General features: G+C 44.0%; 1 protein-coding gene across 1 annotated transcript in view; it reads right to left on the reverse strand.

Moving 5' to 3' along the window:
• Positions 1-20,301, reverse strand: part of LOC113090827 (collagen alpha-1(XXVIII) chain-like) — a 29,630-nt gene that overhangs the window by 1,867 nt on the left and 7,462 nt on the right. The window contains exons 10-32 of the mRNA XM_026256438.1: positions 14,628-14,681; positions 14,461-14,529; positions 13,714-13,782; positions 13,512-13,580; positions 10,095-10,163; positions 9,921-9,989; positions 9,740-9,808; positions 9,099-9,167; positions 8,900-8,971; positions 8,554-8,622; positions 5,638-5,709; positions 5,344-5,412; positions 5,050-5,118; positions 4,900-4,968; positions 4,748-4,816; positions 4,573-4,641; positions 4,422-4,490; positions 4,241-4,309; positions 4,058-4,138; positions 1,438-1,473; positions 1,313-1,349; positions 668-1,222; positions 436-590 (exon numbers count right to left, since the gene is read on the reverse strand). Coding sequence (XP_026112223.1) covers positions 436-590; positions 668-1,222; positions 1,313-1,349; positions 1,438-1,473; positions 4,058-4,138; positions 4,241-4,309; positions 4,422-4,490; positions 4,573-4,641; positions 4,748-4,816; positions 4,900-4,968; positions 5,050-5,118; positions 5,344-5,412; positions 5,638-5,709; positions 8,554-8,622; positions 8,900-8,971; positions 9,099-9,167; positions 9,740-9,808; positions 9,921-9,989; positions 10,095-10,163; positions 13,512-13,580; positions 13,714-13,782; positions 14,461-14,529; positions 14,628-14,681 — 2,097 coding nt within the window. The remainder of the gene's footprint in view (positions 1-435; positions 591-667; positions 1,223-1,312; positions 1,350-1,437; positions 1,474-4,057; positions 4,139-4,240; positions 4,310-4,421; positions 4,491-4,572; positions 4,642-4,747; positions 4,817-4,899; positions 4,969-5,049; positions 5,119-5,343; positions 5,413-5,637; positions 5,710-8,553; positions 8,623-8,899; positions 8,972-9,098; positions 9,168-9,739; positions 9,809-9,920; positions 9,990-10,094; positions 10,164-13,511; positions 13,581-13,713; positions 13,783-14,460; positions 14,530-14,627; positions 14,682-20,301) is intronic.

A 20,301-nucleotide genomic window follows, 5' to 3' on the forward strand; every position in this document is an offset into this window, starting at 1 on the left:
GCATTACTTATCATTTTCACATTTGGTGTGAAAGGGCCATTGGCAAAAAACAAAAAAAACAAAACTTTTATATATTAAAAAAACAAATAAGCAGAGTAACACACAAGTAATGAAATGTATTACTTTCCATAAAAAAATAACTAATGCCGTTTAGTTTCTTTTTATGGAGTAACACATTATTGTAGTGCATTAATTTTAAAGTAAAATTTTACTACTAGCCAGGACAAAGGAAAGAGTTAATAAAGTCACAGAAAGTCCATAAATCCTTAATTCATGGTCCTCTGCATGTCATGGGTGGGGCTTCATACCATTTTAAATTGCACTTTATATTTGAGTTTATTTTGTTTATGAGTTTATATAGTATATAGTTTTATTTGCTACAGTAAATCAGAATTTATTACTTTTTTAGTTAGATGTATAGAAAAAAAGAGAGACCTCTTTGCCCTCTGTGATGAAATCGTTCCTGGTGGGAGCCTCAGTTCTTTCTGGAACTGGCTCAGGACCCAATGGAGGGAATGGTTTGCCGTTCGGGCTGAAGAGCGGTCCATCATCACTCTCACAGATCTGACTCAGCAGTTTACTCTCCAGTGCTGAAAGTTCACAGTAAGTTAGCTAAAAAATATTTAGCCGATCACATCATATCTAAAAGAAATCCAAGTGTACATACTGTGCAGTTTCATGAAGTCATCAATCAAGTAGACATAATCTTCATCGGGATCAAATGCCAAAATGTTCATCTCATTCTTAAACTCTGTATACTGGGAATCGCTGCTCTTCATGATGCCAACCACGAAGATCTCAATCCCAGCATTGCGGGCCTCTTCCGCAGCGTCTTTCAGCCTTACTGAATCCCGCTTGTCGGCCAGACCGTCTGTCAACACGACCGCAATCTTTCTTACGCCCGGCCGTGCTCCTCGGAAGAGCTGAGTGGCCCGGCTGATGGCGCTGCCCGTAAAGGTGCCCTCACCCAGGTACGGCATCTCGCGCACGGCAGCTTTGATGCTTTCCCGGTTGGACAGCTGTTGTAGACTGGTCACCACCAGATCCACGTGACTGAAGAGCACCACCCCAACACGCGTGGCTTCATGGCTCACGGACACGTGATCGATCAGAGTGTTCACGAAATCCTTCACCAACTCAAAGTTCTCTGGACCGATACTCTGTGAGCTGTCAATGATAAAGACCAGCTCCAGAGGACTCGTCCTGCATTTCAGATCACATCCTGAGAGAAAACGCACAAAAAGTAATTGACTTCACCTAATGCAGGAGCTATATAGAGATTTAAGTTTGAATAATAGGGACTGTTATATACCACATATTTCCCGGATTATTCTGATCACCTGGTCTCGCTGTGGGATCAAGTTCAATGTATGTTATTTGTACAATAGCAGTCAGTGTTCAGAAAAAAAATGTTTGAAGAAAAGTGTTTTGACTCACAGATAGGCCGGGCTCTCCCTTCTCTCCTGGTTTCCCCTGTAATTTAAGTTGAATTTTATTATTAACAGAGTCAAGTTTTAAGGTATAATCTACATAATCCTGAAACCTCAGGTTTAGGTAAATACTGAATTAAAGGTGGCCTACAATCTATTGGGGTTCCATTAGTGTAATGGTGTGGTCATGTTTATTGTTGTTCGCCATATTTTCATAGACAAAATACAGCTATTTCAGTTGGAGTCTACTTGATTGGGAATTTTACATGTACAAGATTTGCATTCTTTACAAGGGTTTGTGACAGAAAGCTTCTTGGTTTGAAAGTGACTTCATGCATCGCTACACTACTGATATTGGACAGTGGACTTTTTGTGGTCCACAACAAAACCTCTCTAAAAATGGTCACACTTTATTTTTACAGGTCCAATCCTCGCTATTAACAAACAGTTATCTATGAATTTTGCCTCAATAAACCCCTAATTAGCTTATTAATAGTTAGTAAGGTAGTTGTTATGTTTTATTACAGGGGTAGGATTAGAGATATAGAATATGGTCATGAAGAATATATGCTTTATAAAGTACTAATAAAAAGCCAATATGTTAATAATAGGTATAGGGTTGAAAATCTTTGCTATAAGGTTAATGGTGTTTCATGTGTTGTAGTACTCAAAACTTGAGTTCCTGTGGCTCAGTGGAAGAGTATTGCATTAGCAGTGCAAAAGGTTGTAGGTTCAATTCCCAGGGAACACACACATACACTGGTAAAAAAAAAAAAAATGTTGCTTAAAAATGTTACAATAAAAGCGTCTGATAAATGTAAAACTGAACTTGGACTCAAGACTGTGTCCAGGACTATATTTTAATGGGCTTGTCATGGACTCATTCACAATCATAACAACAATTATAATACATCATAATACTAACGTATTTGTGGTTATACGTTTAAGAGTATGATTATTTATAACACACAATAAACACTATATTAAATCTACTTCATTTACAGTATAATGGACAGTATCATATCTTGACATTGTTTAAGATCTGCACAGTATCTTACTTCAGCTTGTGAGTGGTTAGATGTTGAGTGTTATTAAAGTGTTTCCTCTGGAGTCAATGTTGATTAATTGATGTGAGCTTAATACTACAATAATTTTTGTTTTATTTGGTTACATTTTATTTTGATGGTCCGCTTAAATAAATCGACTATAAGCAACTATAAGCCACTACATGCCAACTAAGTCTCATTAGAGTATCAGTATGCTCAAGAATGGTAGAATCTAGTATGGTAGAATAAGATGATATACTTGCAAATACACTTAAGGGGTACCATCAAAATATTCAAACTAATATAACAAAAATAGTTCAAAGCAAATGTGTCATATCACAGATTCATCTGATCTGAAATCTGATCTTATGGCTTATGATAATTTGTATTATTATTATTACTTCTTATAAGTGGTATTTTACTGCTCTAAGTAAAGTAGCATCAGAACAATGGCAAGATATGAGACTTATAATACATTACAACTAAGAGAAAGATAATCCATTGTAAAAGTGGATGCGACATGTTCATGGTGTTATAAATCATCATACTCTTAAAAGCTATAACAACAAATAAGTGAATATTATAATTTATTAAAACTGTTCTTATGAATATTCATGAGATGATACAACATATTATAATGTTTTTTATAATGCATTATGCATTTATTATAATGTACGGAGCCCTGCACATGACATGCAGGAAAAAAAATAGTAGTACTAAAACGTGCACATGATTAATATTGCATTCCCTCAATTTACTATTTCATTCACTCGATTTATAAATAGTGCGCAATAGTAATCATGCGCACATTTTAGTACATTGAGGCAACGAATTAGTAAATTGTGCACACAATTTATTTATTTTTTCTTGCATGTCATGTGTGGGGCTCCGTAATAATGCATTAAGAATACCCTTATAATGCATTATAAATACAAGCTTCATAGAAAGTGTTGCCAAAATGGGTAAATATAGTTTATTGTGCTGTGTCATTTACATTTCGCCAGGTTAGAATGATATCTCAAGTTTCATGCTTGATTTATTTGTAACATATTAACCTCAAACATTTTTCAGCTTTCTCTTTCTGAAAATTGTGTGGTGTAGCGATATGATAACAGCACCCTAAATACTATCAAACAATCCAACGCAGCTCCATTCTTCACAAAAGATGGATAAAAAGGCACACAGGAAACAAAAACCTTGAAAACTGATATACAACCTGCCGAATCGCAGAGATGCCGATTTGCACAGAATTAATATAAACACAGAATTTTTACTCTACAAATTACAGACATGGCCGATTCGCATGGAATTAAGATTACTACAATTATTATGTCACCAGGTTATACTAATCCAGTGCGAATAGGTCTTTTATTTGATGACCTTTTCCAGTCTTGGGAACTAATAAATTTCAGATTGTGGTCCATTCAGACCATCTTTAGGTCTTTGTCTGGTCTTAGCCTTGACTTGGACTCAACCTACACAGGTCTCAGACTCAAATGATTCGATTTCAACTACAACACTATCCGGCAAACCATGAATGAACTTAAAGTGAACCTTGCCTAATGGGTTATCAAATATTACCTTTTCTCCTGTTTGACCAGGCATTCCATGTTCTCCTCTCTCTCCTTTTCTCCCACGTTCGCCTGCTAGGCCCCTGTCACCCTGAAACCATCAGAATAAATTTCTCATCGCATTTGATAAGTAACATAAGTATTATATGTAGTGACATGTAATACAGTTAGTCAGTGTTTGCCAATCTAGTACCTTCTCTCCTGGCAGTCCATCACCTGGAGGCCCTCTAGGGCCAGGGGGCCCTCGAAACCCAGGATCTCCCTGTGATGACAAAATGTTTATTTAAAGGTCTATGATTCTGTATGGTTAAGTGTTCTGCTTGTTGTCCAAGCGGATAGAGCTTTAGTAAGGCATTCAAGCCTCGGGTCCTTACCTTGGGACCCTGAATTCCTTCTCCTGGAGGTCCTGGAATACCATGAGCACCAGGCTGGCCAACTGCACCCTATAAAAATATAATATGCATTAATAAATGTTGAATATATTCAGAGCCAATGCACATTTTATTTTAAGAAGTGTTGTTTAACCTTTAGTCCCATCAGTCCAATTCCTGGAGGCCCTGAAGGGCCGGTCACTCCAGGTAAGCCCCGGTCTCCCTGGAAACAACAACAACACAAGTTTAGCTGAAATTCTAGACTAGACTTCACTGAGTTACTAAAACGCAGAGTAATCTTTTATTGTGAATTGCATAACGACAAATACCTTTGCTCCAGGAATTCCTTGCCCTTCAGGTCCAGCTTCACCTGGTGGCCCAGGCAACCCTGGAAGCCCCTGAGATTATATTGTAAGTGTAGTTATTGCTGGTTTTATTTTCGGGGGTTGTTCTTATCAAGGTCTTTGTCTCCTTTACACACCTGTGGTCCGGGGTAACCCTCCCCCTTCATTCCTTCTGGCCCCACTGGTCCTGGACTTCCTCTGTCACCCTGAAAAATGCCACCATAGATTTTATTAGAGCAAAACGACTTCCATTAAACCACATACTAATATGTCTTTAAGACTATAACCTTAGGGCCTGTAGTCCCAACACCTGGCTCTCCAACAGAACCTTGGGGGCCTGCAGGTCCTGGCTCACCCTATCAAAAAACATGCAACCGACACAATGATATGTACTGTACATATGTCCGATACATACAGTAATATATAACATAAGGTTGGAATGCAAATAGCCAACTGGCAAAGGCTATTTTCTCTAGCTTAATCCACCAATGATCAGATACCTTTAGTACAAATATTACTTTTTTTTTACCTTATGTAAATAGTATCTATCACTATTTGCTACTAGTGAGACATATACTCACCTTTGAACCAGGTAGTCCTCGACCTGGAGGTCCAGGTAAGCCCATCATACCTAAACTTCCTGGTTCTCCCTATGCGTGAAAGAAAATCTGTTATTTCCATTTTTTTAAACATGTTTATAGTGTATATAAGACAATGTGGACAGTGAGAGATATATTTTGGATAGTTTATGGGTTTAATGGATTAATATTCTCGCAACCCAGCATGTCTGTTAAAGGACTGTTTATGAGCAGCCACCAAAGTGTACAACCAAACCCTAAAGATCTTTTATGAAGCTCTGTCACTGTCTCACCCACCTTGGCCCCAGGGGGTCCTGCTGCTCCAGCACTTCCTGGGAGACCCCTCGGTCCTCTGTCCCCTCTGTCCCCCTGTGGAGAGATGCCCAAACACAATTTACAGTGACAGTTTCCCCTTCAGGACATTCAGATGAGACCGTATTTGAGACGTTATTCAACTTTTTTTTGTCCTAGATAAACTTATTTAAAAAACATCTCCAGGTCAAATTTTACCCCCAAATCAAATTTAGTAAATGCATTTCTCTTTCTCAGTGGCAATTCACATCTTATTACGGTTACAGTAAAATTTTATACAATTGCTTTTTACAATAAAAACCAACAGGAAAGAAATGCAGTCCACAAATACTACCACATAGATAATTGTAAGGAAAATTTAACATATCAAAATATCATTATACTATTACATTTTTAATGGTTTGAAAGATTTCTTTTGCTTACCAAAGTTGGATTTATTTGACAGTGATATTTCAAATTACATTTTAAAATATATATTTTTCAGCAGCCATTCTTTCCTGACTTATGAAACTTTTCTAATATGCTGATTTAGTGAAAGTGAAGTGACATACAGCCAAGTATGGTGACTCATGCTCAGAATTCGTGCTCTGCATTTAACCAATCCAAAGTCCACGCACACACACACACACACACACACACGGATCAGTGGGCAGCCATTTATGCTGCAGCGCCCAGGGAGCAGTTGGGGGTTCAATGCCTTGATCAAGGGCACCTCAGTCATGGTATTGAAGGTGGAGAGAGCACTGTACATGCACTCCCCCCACCCACAATTCCTGCCAGCCTGAGACTCGAACCCACAACCCTTCGATTGCGAGTCCGACTCTCTAACCATTAGGCCATGACTTCCCCATGAAAGGACAACGTGCTCATGACGGAACTGGAACTGGAGACAGGTGGGGATTAATCAATTAACAAAACAAGAACAGGAAGAAGCCCAAATAAGTAAACAGAAAGTTCATTAACGTAACAGTTCACCCCCTCCCGGAACAGTGCATCCTCGAACCGCAAAAGGAATACCAGCGGATACCGCTGTTCTGGAGGTGGGCGAGGAACAGGCAAGGAGCAGGTGAAGAGGGAGCATGGATAGGGACCAGAGCGGAGTGGATGGAGGGAGGAGCCAGGGAGGAGCCCGGAGCCGGAGGAGCCAGATGGTCCTCCAGAGACCAGCCAGGACGGAGATCCACGGTGGAGTCGATGGCGGGAGGAGCCATGGTGGAGAAGGGGCTGACGACACCAGTGAGGAGTGTTGGGTGAGGAGCCCAAGATGGAGCAGCGCAGCCGCAGAGCCAGGGTGAAGCCGAGGATCCGGAGATGGCGCGGACTGAGGGTGAGCTGCGGGACAGACTGGCACCAGCAGAGATGAGGTCGTGGAACTGGCTGGTCTAGGAGAAGTAGAGAGAGGAAGGATGGGAGGAAACACAGGAGGATCAGGGCTGGACAGAACCAGCGGAAGTGGAGCAGGGGAACTGGGAGGTCTAGGAGGAGGTGGGAGAGGGAGGCTGGGAGGGAATACAGGAGAAACAGAAAATTCAAGGCTGGGCGGAACCAGCGGAGACACAGAAAATTCAGAGCTCGGCGGAACCAGCCGAGAAACAGAAAATTCAGACTGGATGAGGTAGGAGTGGGAGACTGAGAGGGTATACAGGGGGATCAGGGCTGGACGGAACCAGCGGAAAAACAGGGGATTCAGGAATTACCTCCATAGACCAGTCCATTAGATCCAATAGTTGCTCCATATCATTTCCCGAGACTGAAAACAGCTCACCCTCAGTCGCAGAAGTGTGGGCAGGGCTCTCCTCCACGCCCTCAATATCCACTAAGACTCCCACGACTCACGGTGTTGCCGGCTCACACACCTGGTCAGTCGCGGTCTTGAGGTCCTGGCTCCCATTCGGTGATTGGCTCGGGCTCTACGGCTGGGGTGGGCTCTAGCTCCATGCGGCGGGATGGTGGCTGGCTGGTCTCTGGGTCGGGAGTGGGGCTGGAGATATCCATGGTCCATGAAGATCCATTTTTCTCCAGCACCCACTCCACGAATGCGGCGAAATCCTCTCGGGGACTGTTCCCTGGTATGACCATACCAGCGAACGGTCCAGTTGCTCCAGGCATAGGAGATGGACTGCTGGAATGGCCATTCCGGGAGAGGGAGGAAAACAAAAATAAAAGAAAGAAAAAACGCCGCTAAATAAACTACACTGTTTTTGTTCCGTGATTCTGTTACAATTAGGTGTGTGTGCTAATGAAGGATAAAGTGCTAGAAGAGGATCTGGAACAAATGAAGAGTTTACTGGATGACGAAGGAGATTACAGACAATATACTACATTTACAATACAATCTCAGATTAACACTCACAAATATACATATACCAATATAGCATTAACATAGACAATATTACAAATAATCACGGACGAAGATGAACTAAACAGACAGGGTATTTAAGCACACAGGTGATGATGATGGAACTGGAGATAGGTGGGGATTAATCAATTAACAAAACAAGAACAGGAAGAAGACCAAATAAGGAAACAGAACGTTCATTAACGTAACAATATATATATAAAATCAATTTTGAAAACAGATTTTATTTGAAAACAAATCCTTTTGTAACAATACAAATGTCTTTACTTTAAATTTTGATCAATTTAATTACTTTCAAATTGAATGAATACATAAATGAATGAATAATTAAAATGAGAGAGAGAGGAGTTTATTTACTGTAATGTAAAGCACATTGTCATTGTCGCCCAAAAAGGGCAAATTTCGGTTTCTGGAAATGTGTGACTCTCAGTGACTGTACACTGTGAATCATTGTTTGACTATAAGAGCTGCATTCAATGTCAGTTATAACTTGATCTATACAGTTGAGGTAACAAAGGAAACCCATCAGAGAGTCATTGTACCTTCTCACCAGGAATCCCTTTCCCAGGTGAGCCCTCTGGACCTCGAGCACCAGGTAAACCCATCTCACCCTAACATAATGAAAAAAAGGCAGAGATACCTGGGTGAGTAAACACATGTAAACAGGAATTCAGTCCACGCTGTTATGAAAACCCACAGCTTTATTAGGGGCTTTCCTATATTTACAGTTATAGTCACAGTGGCCAGAAATATGTAGACATTTAAATCACAGCATATAACTTCATATTACTTAATTAATTTATTATTAAAGCTGATCCATTGGTTAAATTTTAAATGTAATGGTAATCATATTGTGAGAAAACTGTGACCCAAGGCATTGTGTCCTACCTTTGGACCCACGGATCCATCTTCACCTGGGATACCAGGAATACCAGGTGCACCATCTGGGCCTGGTTCTCCCTAAAATCATTCAATCAATAGATAGATATTACACAAAACATGTCGATGTTATACTGTATATTGAAAATACGGAAACAAACTAATAATATTTGATTTAGTTTGTAAGGACATTAAAATTGCAAAATACCTTTGGTCCTGGTTCTCCTATTCCTCTTTCACCTTGCAATCCAGATTCTCCTGGAAAGCCCTGATCACCCTGCGATCAGTATATTTACATAAAACAAACCCAATCACATAAAGCCCTTAATGGAATAATTCACCACAAAAATATTCTTTTTATTTTTATATTTATATTTATGTTTTTATTAAATGCGTTAAGTTCAAATGAAATTCAATTAATTTAATTTCATTAGGTTTTAGCACATTTGTTATATGTTTTATTATTTTTTATTTCTAGTCAGCTTTAATATTTTTAATTCAGTTTTATTTTTAGTAATTTTAGAACTTAAAATTATTTCTTTTTGTTAGTTGCCAGGGAAATTTTTCTAATTCTTTTTTTAAAAAAAAGCTTTTTGTTTTAATTCAATTCACAATTTAAATTCAATTTAAATTCAGTTTATTCCCCAAAAACGATTTTATTTGAATTATTAAATGTTAGTTAATAATAACGTCACTGTTTTGCAACAACATGACAGTGAGTTTCTTTTTGGGGTGAACTAATGTATCACAGAACTCTCCCTAAATATAGCGTGCATTCAATATCAGAATACTAAACTAGACCACTAAAACAAACAAACACACACACACACACACACACACACAATGTACCTTAGTGCCCACAATGCCGACTCCAGGAGGGCCTCTAGGGCCAGGTGGTCCTATGAGTCCCAGGTCTCCCTGCAGCAAGAAATACCATTACAAAACATAAATTCACAGTGAAGGCTGTACTATGATTTCCTATAAAATAATGCAGGGCGAAACCTATGGATAAATAAGAACTTCTCTTTGCCTTTTCACCCTGGATCCCAACTCCTGGAAATCCTATCAGTCCAGGTAAACCTTTTTCCCCTGTGTTACCCTACAGAAGTGAGGAATATAATTTTTTTTTTTTTTTTAGAGAGAGAGAGAAGTGGGGAATAATAATTTATTTATTTTTTTTAGAGAGAGAGAGAGATTACTATACCTTATCACCCTTAATGCTAATTCCAGGAGGTCCACGTGCACCCTTAGGACCCTCAAATCCTCTGTCACCCTGAAATGTGGTGAACAACAGTGCATCATTACATTATTTAGTACATGATTAATGCATAGAGCTCATGCAGTAACATCAGTGCTAAAGAGCAGAACCTTGTAAGAGTGCTTATTACAGAAATAAATTACTTACTGTAAGTTTGAACTGAATGTAATGTTTTACACTTAATTACATGTAAATTGGAATTAAATGAAAATGTAATACAAATTACATTTATATTAAATGCAATTAGCTAAACTTTAGAGTGCTTTTTGACACATTTAAGCAGGGCTCATCTTATATGTAATTTCATAATTACTTCTATTGTCTTTGAAATATTGGTCAATGGTACTATTGAATGTACTGAACTGCATTTAAATATTCTTTAGTGTCATTTCTATCGAAACTTGTATGCCATGTATTTAAATGTTAATATTATATAATATATATGATATAATATATTAATAATATTCTGAATGAATATATTTGTAATAATAAAGTGAAGTTGCAAATTAAATCATTGATATATTAACTTGTAAAAAATGTTATATCAAATATCTCACTAGAGTTAAAATTATAACCAAGTACGTTCTGTGTGCTTTATGTCATGGGATTTTCACAGCAACATACGTGCATGATGAAAGATTAGGATGGAGAATTCCTTTTAATAAATCCACAGGGAAAGGGAACAACAATCCAACAACAAATAATCCACAAAAAGGGCAAGGGGTAGGCAAAAGGGAGAATGCAGAGCTCTTAGGTCCAGGGCCAGGCAGAGACCCAGAATGCAGCCAGGATGGCGGCCCACAGTGGAGTCAATGGTGGGAGGAGCCATGGTGCTGGCCGACGACACCAGGGGGCCGACTGACAGTGATGGAGCTAGTGGAGGTGGAGCCCACAGCAGAGACAGAGAGCCAGGGTTATGCTCAGGATCTGGAGGGCCAAGGCAGAGCAGACTTCACATGCGATGAGGCAGAGGTAGAGATCCTGAAGGCCACGGTGGAGCCAGAATGACAAAGGATGAAGGTGAAGTGGATGAAGGTTGACAACTGACCGAGGCAGAGCCAGAAGGAAGAGGGAGCCAGTGGGATAACAGGCCACAGTGGAGATGAGGGAGCTAGTAGCCAAGGCAGAGCCGATGGGTCAAAGAGCCGATAAGGAATCCAGGACTCGAATGCCAGAGGCAGAGACAGGGGATCCTTACGCTAAGGCAGAGCTAGAGACTGCCAGACTCAAGGTTACTCAAAGTGCTCAGATTGCACTTACTAAGGGTGAGCTGAGGGTCTGACAGGAACCACTTGAGACAAGGTTGAGGAACTGGATAGTTTTAGGAGAGGAGGTGGGAGAGGGAGGCTGGAAGGAAACACAGGAGAACAGGAGCTGGGCAGAACCAGTAGAGAATTTGGTATTACCTCCCCAAACCAGTCTATCAAATCCACATCAAAAATGACTTTGAGTTGCTCATAATATTTTTCAGAGGACCATGGCAGCTCACCCTCAGCAGCTGGACTGTGGTCGAGGTCAGCTATCAGCTCCCTTGATCTCAACAAGAATTCCCACAACAACACTCTTTGTTGCTGGCTCATGCACCTGGTCAGACATTTCGTTGAGTTCGGGCTCTGGGGTGATGTTCGGCTCTGTCGCATCTATTAGCACAGACTCATTGATCGCAGCGGATGCAGGGTCACTGTTTGCAGTGGGCTCTGGTGTACTACCCATGTAGCGTAGTGATGGCTGGCCTGGCTGTGCTCTAGGTCAGGACACAAACATGGTGATATCCTTCTTGGGAACTTTTGCTGACAGACGTTTATTACACGCCAGGGAAGTAAGTAAAGCACTCCAGATCTAAAAAGTCCCTGGTGTGGTCCTTCAGTAAATGGTCCTGCTGCTCCAGGCAAAGGAGCTGGACAGCTGTCAGATCCATCTGGATGGGAGAGGTATGAAAAAAAAAAGTAAAATGTAGCAATAACTACTCTTTTAGATGGTCTGGTATTCTGTCTTGGGATTGTCACAACAAAGTACAACACGCACAATAAAAGAGTATGATGGAAAATTTAGTTTAATAAATCCACAAGAACACAGGGCTTAATTACTAGGTAGAACGCAATCAGGGAGAACTGTTCTCGTGCCATGGAGCAGTCCTACAGAGGAGGGAGGGTGAGGGTTCAGGAGGAGGACAAGGGGCAGGCAAAAAGGAGACTACAGAGCTCATAGGGTCAGGATGGAGTAAACAATCTGTGGAGCCAGGTGAAGATCTAGAGGGCCGACTGACACAGATGAAGCTGGTGGAGGTGGAGCCCATGGCAGAGACAAGAGATGGAGAGCCGCAGAGCCAGGGTGACACAGAGCATCAGGAGGGCCAAAGTGGAGCAGATGGCTCATGCAAGCGAGGTGAAAGCGGCAATCCGGAAGACCACGGTGGAGCCGGAGTAACCAAGGACCAAGGTGCAGCTTGAGGGAGGGAGGTACCTGACAGTGTCAGAGGGATGGAGGGGTGATGTAAATCCGGAGGAGTGAAGTCCTGTAGTGGAGGAAGGTTGACGACTGACCAAGGTGGAGCTGGAGGGACAAGTGAGCCCGGTGGAGCCGGTGGGATCACAAGCACCCTCTCCACACACACGGCAAAATTATTCTGGCAGGCAGGCCTTACCCACAAGGGAAGTGAGTAAGGCATGCCAGATCTAAAAAGTCCCTGGTGTGGCCCTCCTTAGCCTCCAGGCAAAGGAGCTGGATGGCTGGCAGATCTATCTGGGAATGGAGAGGAACGAAGCAAAAAAAGAAAAATGCCACAATGCCGTTCTGGTATTCTGTCTTGGGATTGTAACAACAATATACAACGTGCATGACGAAAGAGTATGATGGACAATATTTTTTATAAATCCACTAGGATAGGGAACAACAATAAATCAACTGTAAAAAATACGCAAAAGACAATACCATACAAAGGAACAGAGGAGAACACAGAGCTAAAATACTAGAGTGCAACGAGGGAGAAACAGAATATATGTAGAGCTAATTAACAATCAAGAAAACAAACTAGTGGAGGGAAAACTAAGAAAGAGAACTAAATATACATGTGACACTTTAGTATGTTAGTCAGCACATCAAATTAAGCGCTACTTTGAAGCACGACAAAGATAATTAAAACATAATAATTTGTGTTAATTTGTGATAATGTGTTAAGAAATATAATCATGAATGTATACTCTCTAAGTACACTGAAGTGGCCTTTTATCTAATTAATCTGCAATACTGTATAAAAGTAAACTTTTAAAATGTAAGTACACTACAAGTACACATACAGTGCACTTCTTTTTCATAAATGGATGTAGATGGAGGTTTATTTTTTTTATTTGTTATTTGTCTTGCCTTCGTTCCTGGTAAACCCTCTCCAGGAAACCCTTGGTTGCCTTGAACTCCTGGAGGTCCTGGTGGGCCCTGACAAACAGATATTAAATATAAGTATATTGTATATGTCCAGGGAATAATATGTCGGATAGTTGCCTGTTACAGTTAAACTCATGATTGAGGATGTGTATCTTCCTCTAGTGGTTATTGACGTATCACTTACAGGCATTCCTGGCTCACCGAAACCAACAGGTCCAGTCGGCCCAGGTCTGCCTTGGCTACCTTTCTCCCCCTTACAAAACACAAGGCGTTTACATAAATATGATTCCATTATAATTATACAATGATAGCATATTGATACACTACAGATAGAAAGTTTGAGACTTGGTGAGATGTTTGTAGTTACTCTTATGCTCACCAAAACTGCATTTAGTTGAAATGAAATACAGTAAATACAGAAATATTGTGAAAAAATTTTTTTTAATTTATTTTATAATTTAATTTATTCCTGTGATTCAAAGTTGAATTTCTAGCATCATCACTCCAGTCTTAAGTGTCACACAATCCTTCAGAACTCATTCTAAATTCAAACTGATTTGCTACTCAAGAAACATTTATTATTATCAGTGTTGAAAATAGTTGTGCTGATTATTACTTTTTGTAGAAACTGTGACACATCTTATTGAGCCCAACCTTTTGAACATGTGTATATAAAAGAAAAAAACAATTCAGTAAGTTTTTCCTTAATTTTAATCAATACACTTAAGCGGTTGTGCAGTGTTATAAATGAATTTAAGTGCAAATATTCAGTGCAGTTTCTTAATTAATATAAAAGTTTATAAACTGCATGCATGACAATTATATAAGCACTAGAAAATATTGCTTGAAATGTTTAATAACATCGTTGTATATATTGTATATATTGTATAATTAAAGAATTAAAGAATGCTGAGGAGTGTCATTTGATTACCTTCATACCAGGAAACCCCATCCCTGGGTCCCCTTGAGGTCCGGTGGGTCCACTAGGTCCTCGCTCACCCTGGGAAAAAATTTACTGTCATTCCATATCATATTGTTTTCATGTTTACCATTCATAATATCTCATCATATCCTAACGGAGAGATGCAATATCCTTACTTTAGGTCCACTGGGGCCTTCAGGGCCAGAGTCACCAGGATTACCACTCAGTCCCTGCAATAGACAGACATTAAAGTGTTAGCCTGTATAATATAATTTACTTTACACTAATCAAATTTGAACTATGAGTTTGTTGTACTGACCGCGCGCGCACGTGTGTGTGTGTGTGTGTGCGTGTGTGTGTGTGTGTGTAGTTATGTTGATGGTTTGTTCCTTTTCATTATAAGTTCATCCATGGTGACAGCATCTGTGGCATGCTTTATAAAAATAAAGTATTACTGAAGCATCCTAATCCTATCCTATCTATTTAGAAACCAGTGTAATTACACTTAAGATATATATATTTCAAATCAATTCAAAGAATTAAATTAAGAAGATTGTCTTCTTTTTTGCCATAAAATGCACTTCATTTCCGGTGCAAATTGACACCTTTCTTGTCCCCATTTTGAGAGAAACTGAGAGTGAGGTGCAAAGGCAAAGGCTCTGTAATTTCGCTTTTGGTGTGAAAGGGCCTTTACAGTTGCCAAAAATATCACTTTTGTTTTTATTTTCATTAGTAAAAGTAAATAAGCAAGCCCAGCCTATATAGGTGGCAAAAGTAACATAACACATCACTGTAAAGTGTAACTAAGTGAAGCAATTAGTCAGTTAGTAACTTTTTATTTATTTATTCGTAAAGTAATGCAATAATGCATTAATTTTGAAAGTAACTTTCCCAAACACAGGCTATAAGAAACCTCATGTTTTTGCTAACAGTATTGAATAGTTGTTACAGGTAGGTCTGACCTATTACGACTAGTTAGGCCAAATTTCTCAAAAAAGCATTTGTGCATATAAAGAAACCTACATTTTAGGAACATGCTAAGTTTCATGCATTTCTGATGCCCAGATGGCTAACAGCAAATATTAAATGATCAAACATTTCAACTCACTGACTGTAATAACAACGCTGTCTAACAGGGAGTCACAGGGTATGTATAGTTCCCTTTCAGTCGGTCACGTTCGACGTTACGAATGGGATCTCGCCCGACAGCCCAATCACCTTCGAGTGGTACAAAATGAGCCAATGGTACACAAAGTACCTTGGTCTGCGGCATTTGCATCGCGAGCTCCGGCCCGCAGAGCGGGTATATAAGGAGCAACGCGAGCAACTCGCATTCAAGCTTTCGCTTCGGAGCCGAGCACATCGCTTGCTGCAATCACCGGAGTGTTTATAAGCAAGAGCTTGTCTTTTTAAATATGTCATTTTGCCCGTCTGTTTCTGGGTGCGGTCGAAATATCGCTCCTCGTGACGGTCACGATCGCTGTGTCACGTGTCTGGGCTTCCAGCACGCTGAGACTGCGTTCGTTGATGGCTCATGTTCTCATTGCGGGGACATGACCATCTCGGCGTTGTGATCGAGACTCGATAACCTTAAAAGGTATAGTGTCCCCTCTGCCACACCCCGTTCTAGCTCTTCTTCTCGTAAGAGGGCTACTTCGGCTGGTGGCCAGGGTGATCTGAGGGTTACCGTGTGGGCTTCCCCGACGAGCGAACCTCCTCGGGCCACCCCCCCCTCACATACGCCGCAGCCGATTGAGTTCCTGGATGAGTTTGCTGGACCCTCTCAGGCTCCTGACATCTTCTTCGTGGCTCGCGAAGAGGACCGTATGTTGATCGCCGCATTACAAGGCTGGCTTGAGTTCTCGGGAGATGAGGGTTTGGCTGCGTTGCCTCCCTCGGGATTGCCAGCGTTGTCTGAGTCCGATCCCGAGCTGACGGCCGTGCTTTCCCGGGCAGTGGAGAGCATCCGGCTTGAGTGGAATCCTCCACCCTGTCCCGAGTGCTCGAGGCTAGATGACTGGTTCCTGGGGGCTGCTCATGCGGATCGCCAGCACCCCCCTCTGGTTCCTTTCTTCCCGGAAGTGCACCAGGAAGTAAATAGTTCATGGAAGGCACCTTTAACTGCCCGAAACCGTTCTGGTTCTTCCTCCGCCTTCACTGCCCTCGATGGCGGGGCGGCCAAGGGGTATGCTGGGATTCCCCCGGTGGAGCGTTCTGTTGCGATGCAACTGCGTCCACAGAGCGCCTCTGCTTGGCGTGGTGGTCCCAAGCTGCCCTCCAAGGCCTGTAAGTTCTCATCCACGCTTGTGGCCAAGGTTTACAGAGCTGCGAGCCAGGCCGCTTCTGCCCTGCATGCCATGGCCTCACTTCAGGTCTATCAGGCCAAGCTGCTCCGGCAGCTGCACGAGGGCGGTGCTGACCCAGGGGTTTTGCAGGAGGCGCGCACTGCTACCGACCTCGCTCTCCGGGCGACGAAGGTCACTGCGCGCTCCTTGGGTCAGGTGATGTCCACTTTGGTGGTCCAGGAGCGCCACCTATGGCTGAACCTGGCAGACATGAGGGAGTATGATTGGGCTCAGCTCCTCAACTCCCCGGTCTCCCAGGATAACCTCTTCGGCGACACGGTAGAGAGCTTTGCCCAGCAGTTCTCTGCCGCCCAGAAGCAGTCTGAGGCCATCAGACACATCCTGCCCCGGCGGCCCACTGCTGCTTCCACCCCGCCGCCGGCGCAACCTCAGCCTGCTCGTCGCCGAGGGTGCCCCCCTGCGGCCTCCTCCACTCCCGCTCGGCCACAGCAGCAGCCTTCACCCCGGCTGAGCGAGGAGATGGCCGCAGAAGGGCTGCGCAACCCGTCTCTGCCCCTAAACCTGCCAAACGCCAGGCCAAGCGGCGTTCCTGAGACGGGCGACCCGGAGTTGGAGACGTCAGCTCATCAGGAGATGGTAGCAGGACTACTCCTTTGTTCTCGTTTTCTTTTTGTTCCGCCAATGACCCTGCGGCCGGTGGTACCCAAACCTTCACTAAAAGAGCTGTTTCCTCTACCTCCGGGTCCCAAGAGGCCACGAACGACAGCTGGCGACGTGCTTCCTCGCCGCTCTCGTTCCCCTCTCCCCTTGCCAGTTTCCATGCAAAGACGGCTCAAGAACGCTTCGCCTTCTCATGCCCTCTTTGCCACTTGGAGTCAGACGAGTGCCCGCACTCTGCCCCCGCTAAGGGACGCTATGCCTCCCATGCTGGGGCTGTCTGCTCCACCATGCTGCCCCACTGTGGGTATGCCTGTAGTCCCCTTGACCCCGCTGGTTTGGTTCCTGGGAGCTGGCTAGAGCTCCCCAGGCCTTCCCGCTGGCTCATCCGGATGCTCAGGCTCGGCTACGCGATTCAGTTCGCCCGGCGTCCCCCCAGGTTTCGGGGTGTCCACGCGACGATGGTGGGCAAAGATGCCCCTGTCATGCACGCTGAGGTCGTGACCCTGCTGGCAAAGGGCGCGATAGAGCCAGTCCCTCCAGCCGACATGAAGTCCGGCTTCTACAGCCCTTACTTCATAGTACCCAAGAAGACAGGTGTGTTATGGCCAATCCTGGACCTGTGTGCCTTGAACCGAGCTCTGCACAGGCTACCGTTCAAGATGCTAACGCCCAAGCGCATTTTCGAATGCATTCGTCCGATGGATTGGTTTGCAGCGATCGACCTAAAGGATGTGTACATTCATGTCTCCATTCTTCCTCGACACACACCGTTTTTTCGGTTTGCTTTCGAGGGGCAGGCATATCAGTACAAGGTTCTCCCATTTGGGTTGGCCCTGTCTCCCTGAGTCTTTACGAAGGTCGCGGAGTGAGCCCTGGCTCCTCTCAGGGAACAAGGTGTCCCTATCCTCAACTACCTTGATGACTGGCTGATCCTAGCTCACTCTCAAAAGCGGTTGTGCGAGCACAGGGATCTGTTGCTCAGACACCTCGCCCGACTGGGTCTTCAGGTCAACTGGGAAAAGAGCAAGCTCTCCCCTGTGCAGAGGATCTCTTTTCTCGGTATGGAAATAGACTCGGTCGCCATGTTCGCGCAGCTTACGAACGAGCGCACGCAGTCACTGCTGAATTGCCTGAGACAATTCGAGGGCAAGAGAGCGGTTCCACTGAAACTGTTTCAGAGGCTCCTGGGGCATATGGCATCCGCGGCGCCGGTAATACCGCTCAGGCTACTCCATATGAGACCGCTTCAGCACTGGCTTCACGACCGGGTCCCGAGATGGGCATGGCAACAGGGCACGCTCCGAGTGACCATCACTCCGGCCTGCCGCCGATACTTCACCCCGTGGTTGGACCCCTCGTGCCCCTAGAACCGGTGTCCAGACATGTTGTTGTATCAACAGATGCCTCTGCCACGGGCTGGGGTGCCATGTGCAACGGGCATGCTGCGTCAGGCTCCTGGACAGGACCTCGACTTCAGTGGCATGTCAATTGCCTCGAGTTGCTAGCAGTACGTCTTGCTTTGCACCGCTTCAGGGCCCTGCTGAAGGACAAGCACGTTCTGGTCCGTACAGACAACACTGCGACCGTAGCGTTCATCAACCGTCAGGGTGGTCTACGCTCCCGCCGCATGTCGCAACTCGCTCGTTATCTCCTCCTGTGGAGTCACAAGCATCTGAGGTTGCTTCATGCCATTCACATTCCGGGCAGGCTCAATCGTGCAGCCGACGAGCTCTCACGGCAGCAGTCTCGCCCCGGGGAATGGAGACTCCACCCCCAGCCGGTTCAGCTGATTTGGGAACACTTCGGAGACGCTCAGGTAGACCTGTTTGCCTTTCCAGAAAATTCCCACTGCCAGTTGTTTTACTCCCTGACCGAGGGCACTCTCGGCACGGACGCCCTGGCACACAGCTGGCCGCTGGGCCTGCGTAAGTATGCGTTTCCCCCAGTGAGCCTTCTTGCACAGACGTTGTGTGGGAGGATGAGGAGCAGGTCCTCATGGTTGAGCCTTTTTGGCCCAGCCGGACCTGGTTCCCCGAACTTGTACTCCTCGCGACAGCCCCTCCCTGGCCAATTCCTCTGAGGAAGGACCTTCTTTCTCAGAGACGGGGCACCCACTGGCACCCACGTCCCGATCTGTGGAACCTACATGTGTGGGTTCTGGACGGGTCACGGAAGGTTTAGGTACCTTGCCACCACAGGTGGTAGCTACCATCACTTAACCTAGAGCTATGTCCACCAGACATGCCTATGCTTTGAAGTGGAACCTCTTCATCACTTGGTGTTCTTCACGGAGTGAGGACCCCTGGAAATGCCCGATTAGGTCAGTGCTTTCCTCTCTTCAGGAGGGGTTGGAATGAAGGCTGTCTCCTTCCACCCTTAAGGTCTATGTGGCTGCCATTTTGGCTCACCATGACCCTGTTGAAGGTAAGTCTCTTGGGAGGCACGATCTGATCATCAGGTTCCTGAGAGGAGCAAGGAGGCTCAATCCGCCTCGCCCTCAGCAAGTCCCCTCTTGGGACCTCGCAGTGGTTCTATCAGTACTGCAGAGAGCTCCCTTCGAACCCTTGCTCTCAGTAGAGCTAAAGTTTTTATCTTTGAAAACTGCACTCCTACCAGCTTTGGCTTCAGTGAAGAGGGTTGGGGACCTGCAGGCATTTTCGGTTGACGAAGCGTGCCTGGAATTCGGGCCGGCTAACTCTCACATTATCTTGAGACCCCGGCCTGGGTACGTGCCCAAAGTTCCCACCACTCCTTTTAGGGATCAGGTGGTGAACTTGCAAGTGCTGCCCCTGGAGGAGGCAGACCCAGCCCTGGTGCTGCTCTGTCCAGTACGTGCGCTCCGCACCTATGTGGACAGAACTCGGTTCCTTAGGACCTCAGACCA

This window comes from Carassius auratus, unplaced genomic scaffold (assembly GCF_003368295.1).
Source record: "Carassius auratus strain Wakin unplaced genomic scaffold, ASM336829v1 scaf_tig00214021, whole genome shotgun sequence".
NCBI lineage: Eukaryota > Metazoa > Chordata > Actinopteri > Cypriniformes > Cyprinidae > Carassius > Carassius auratus.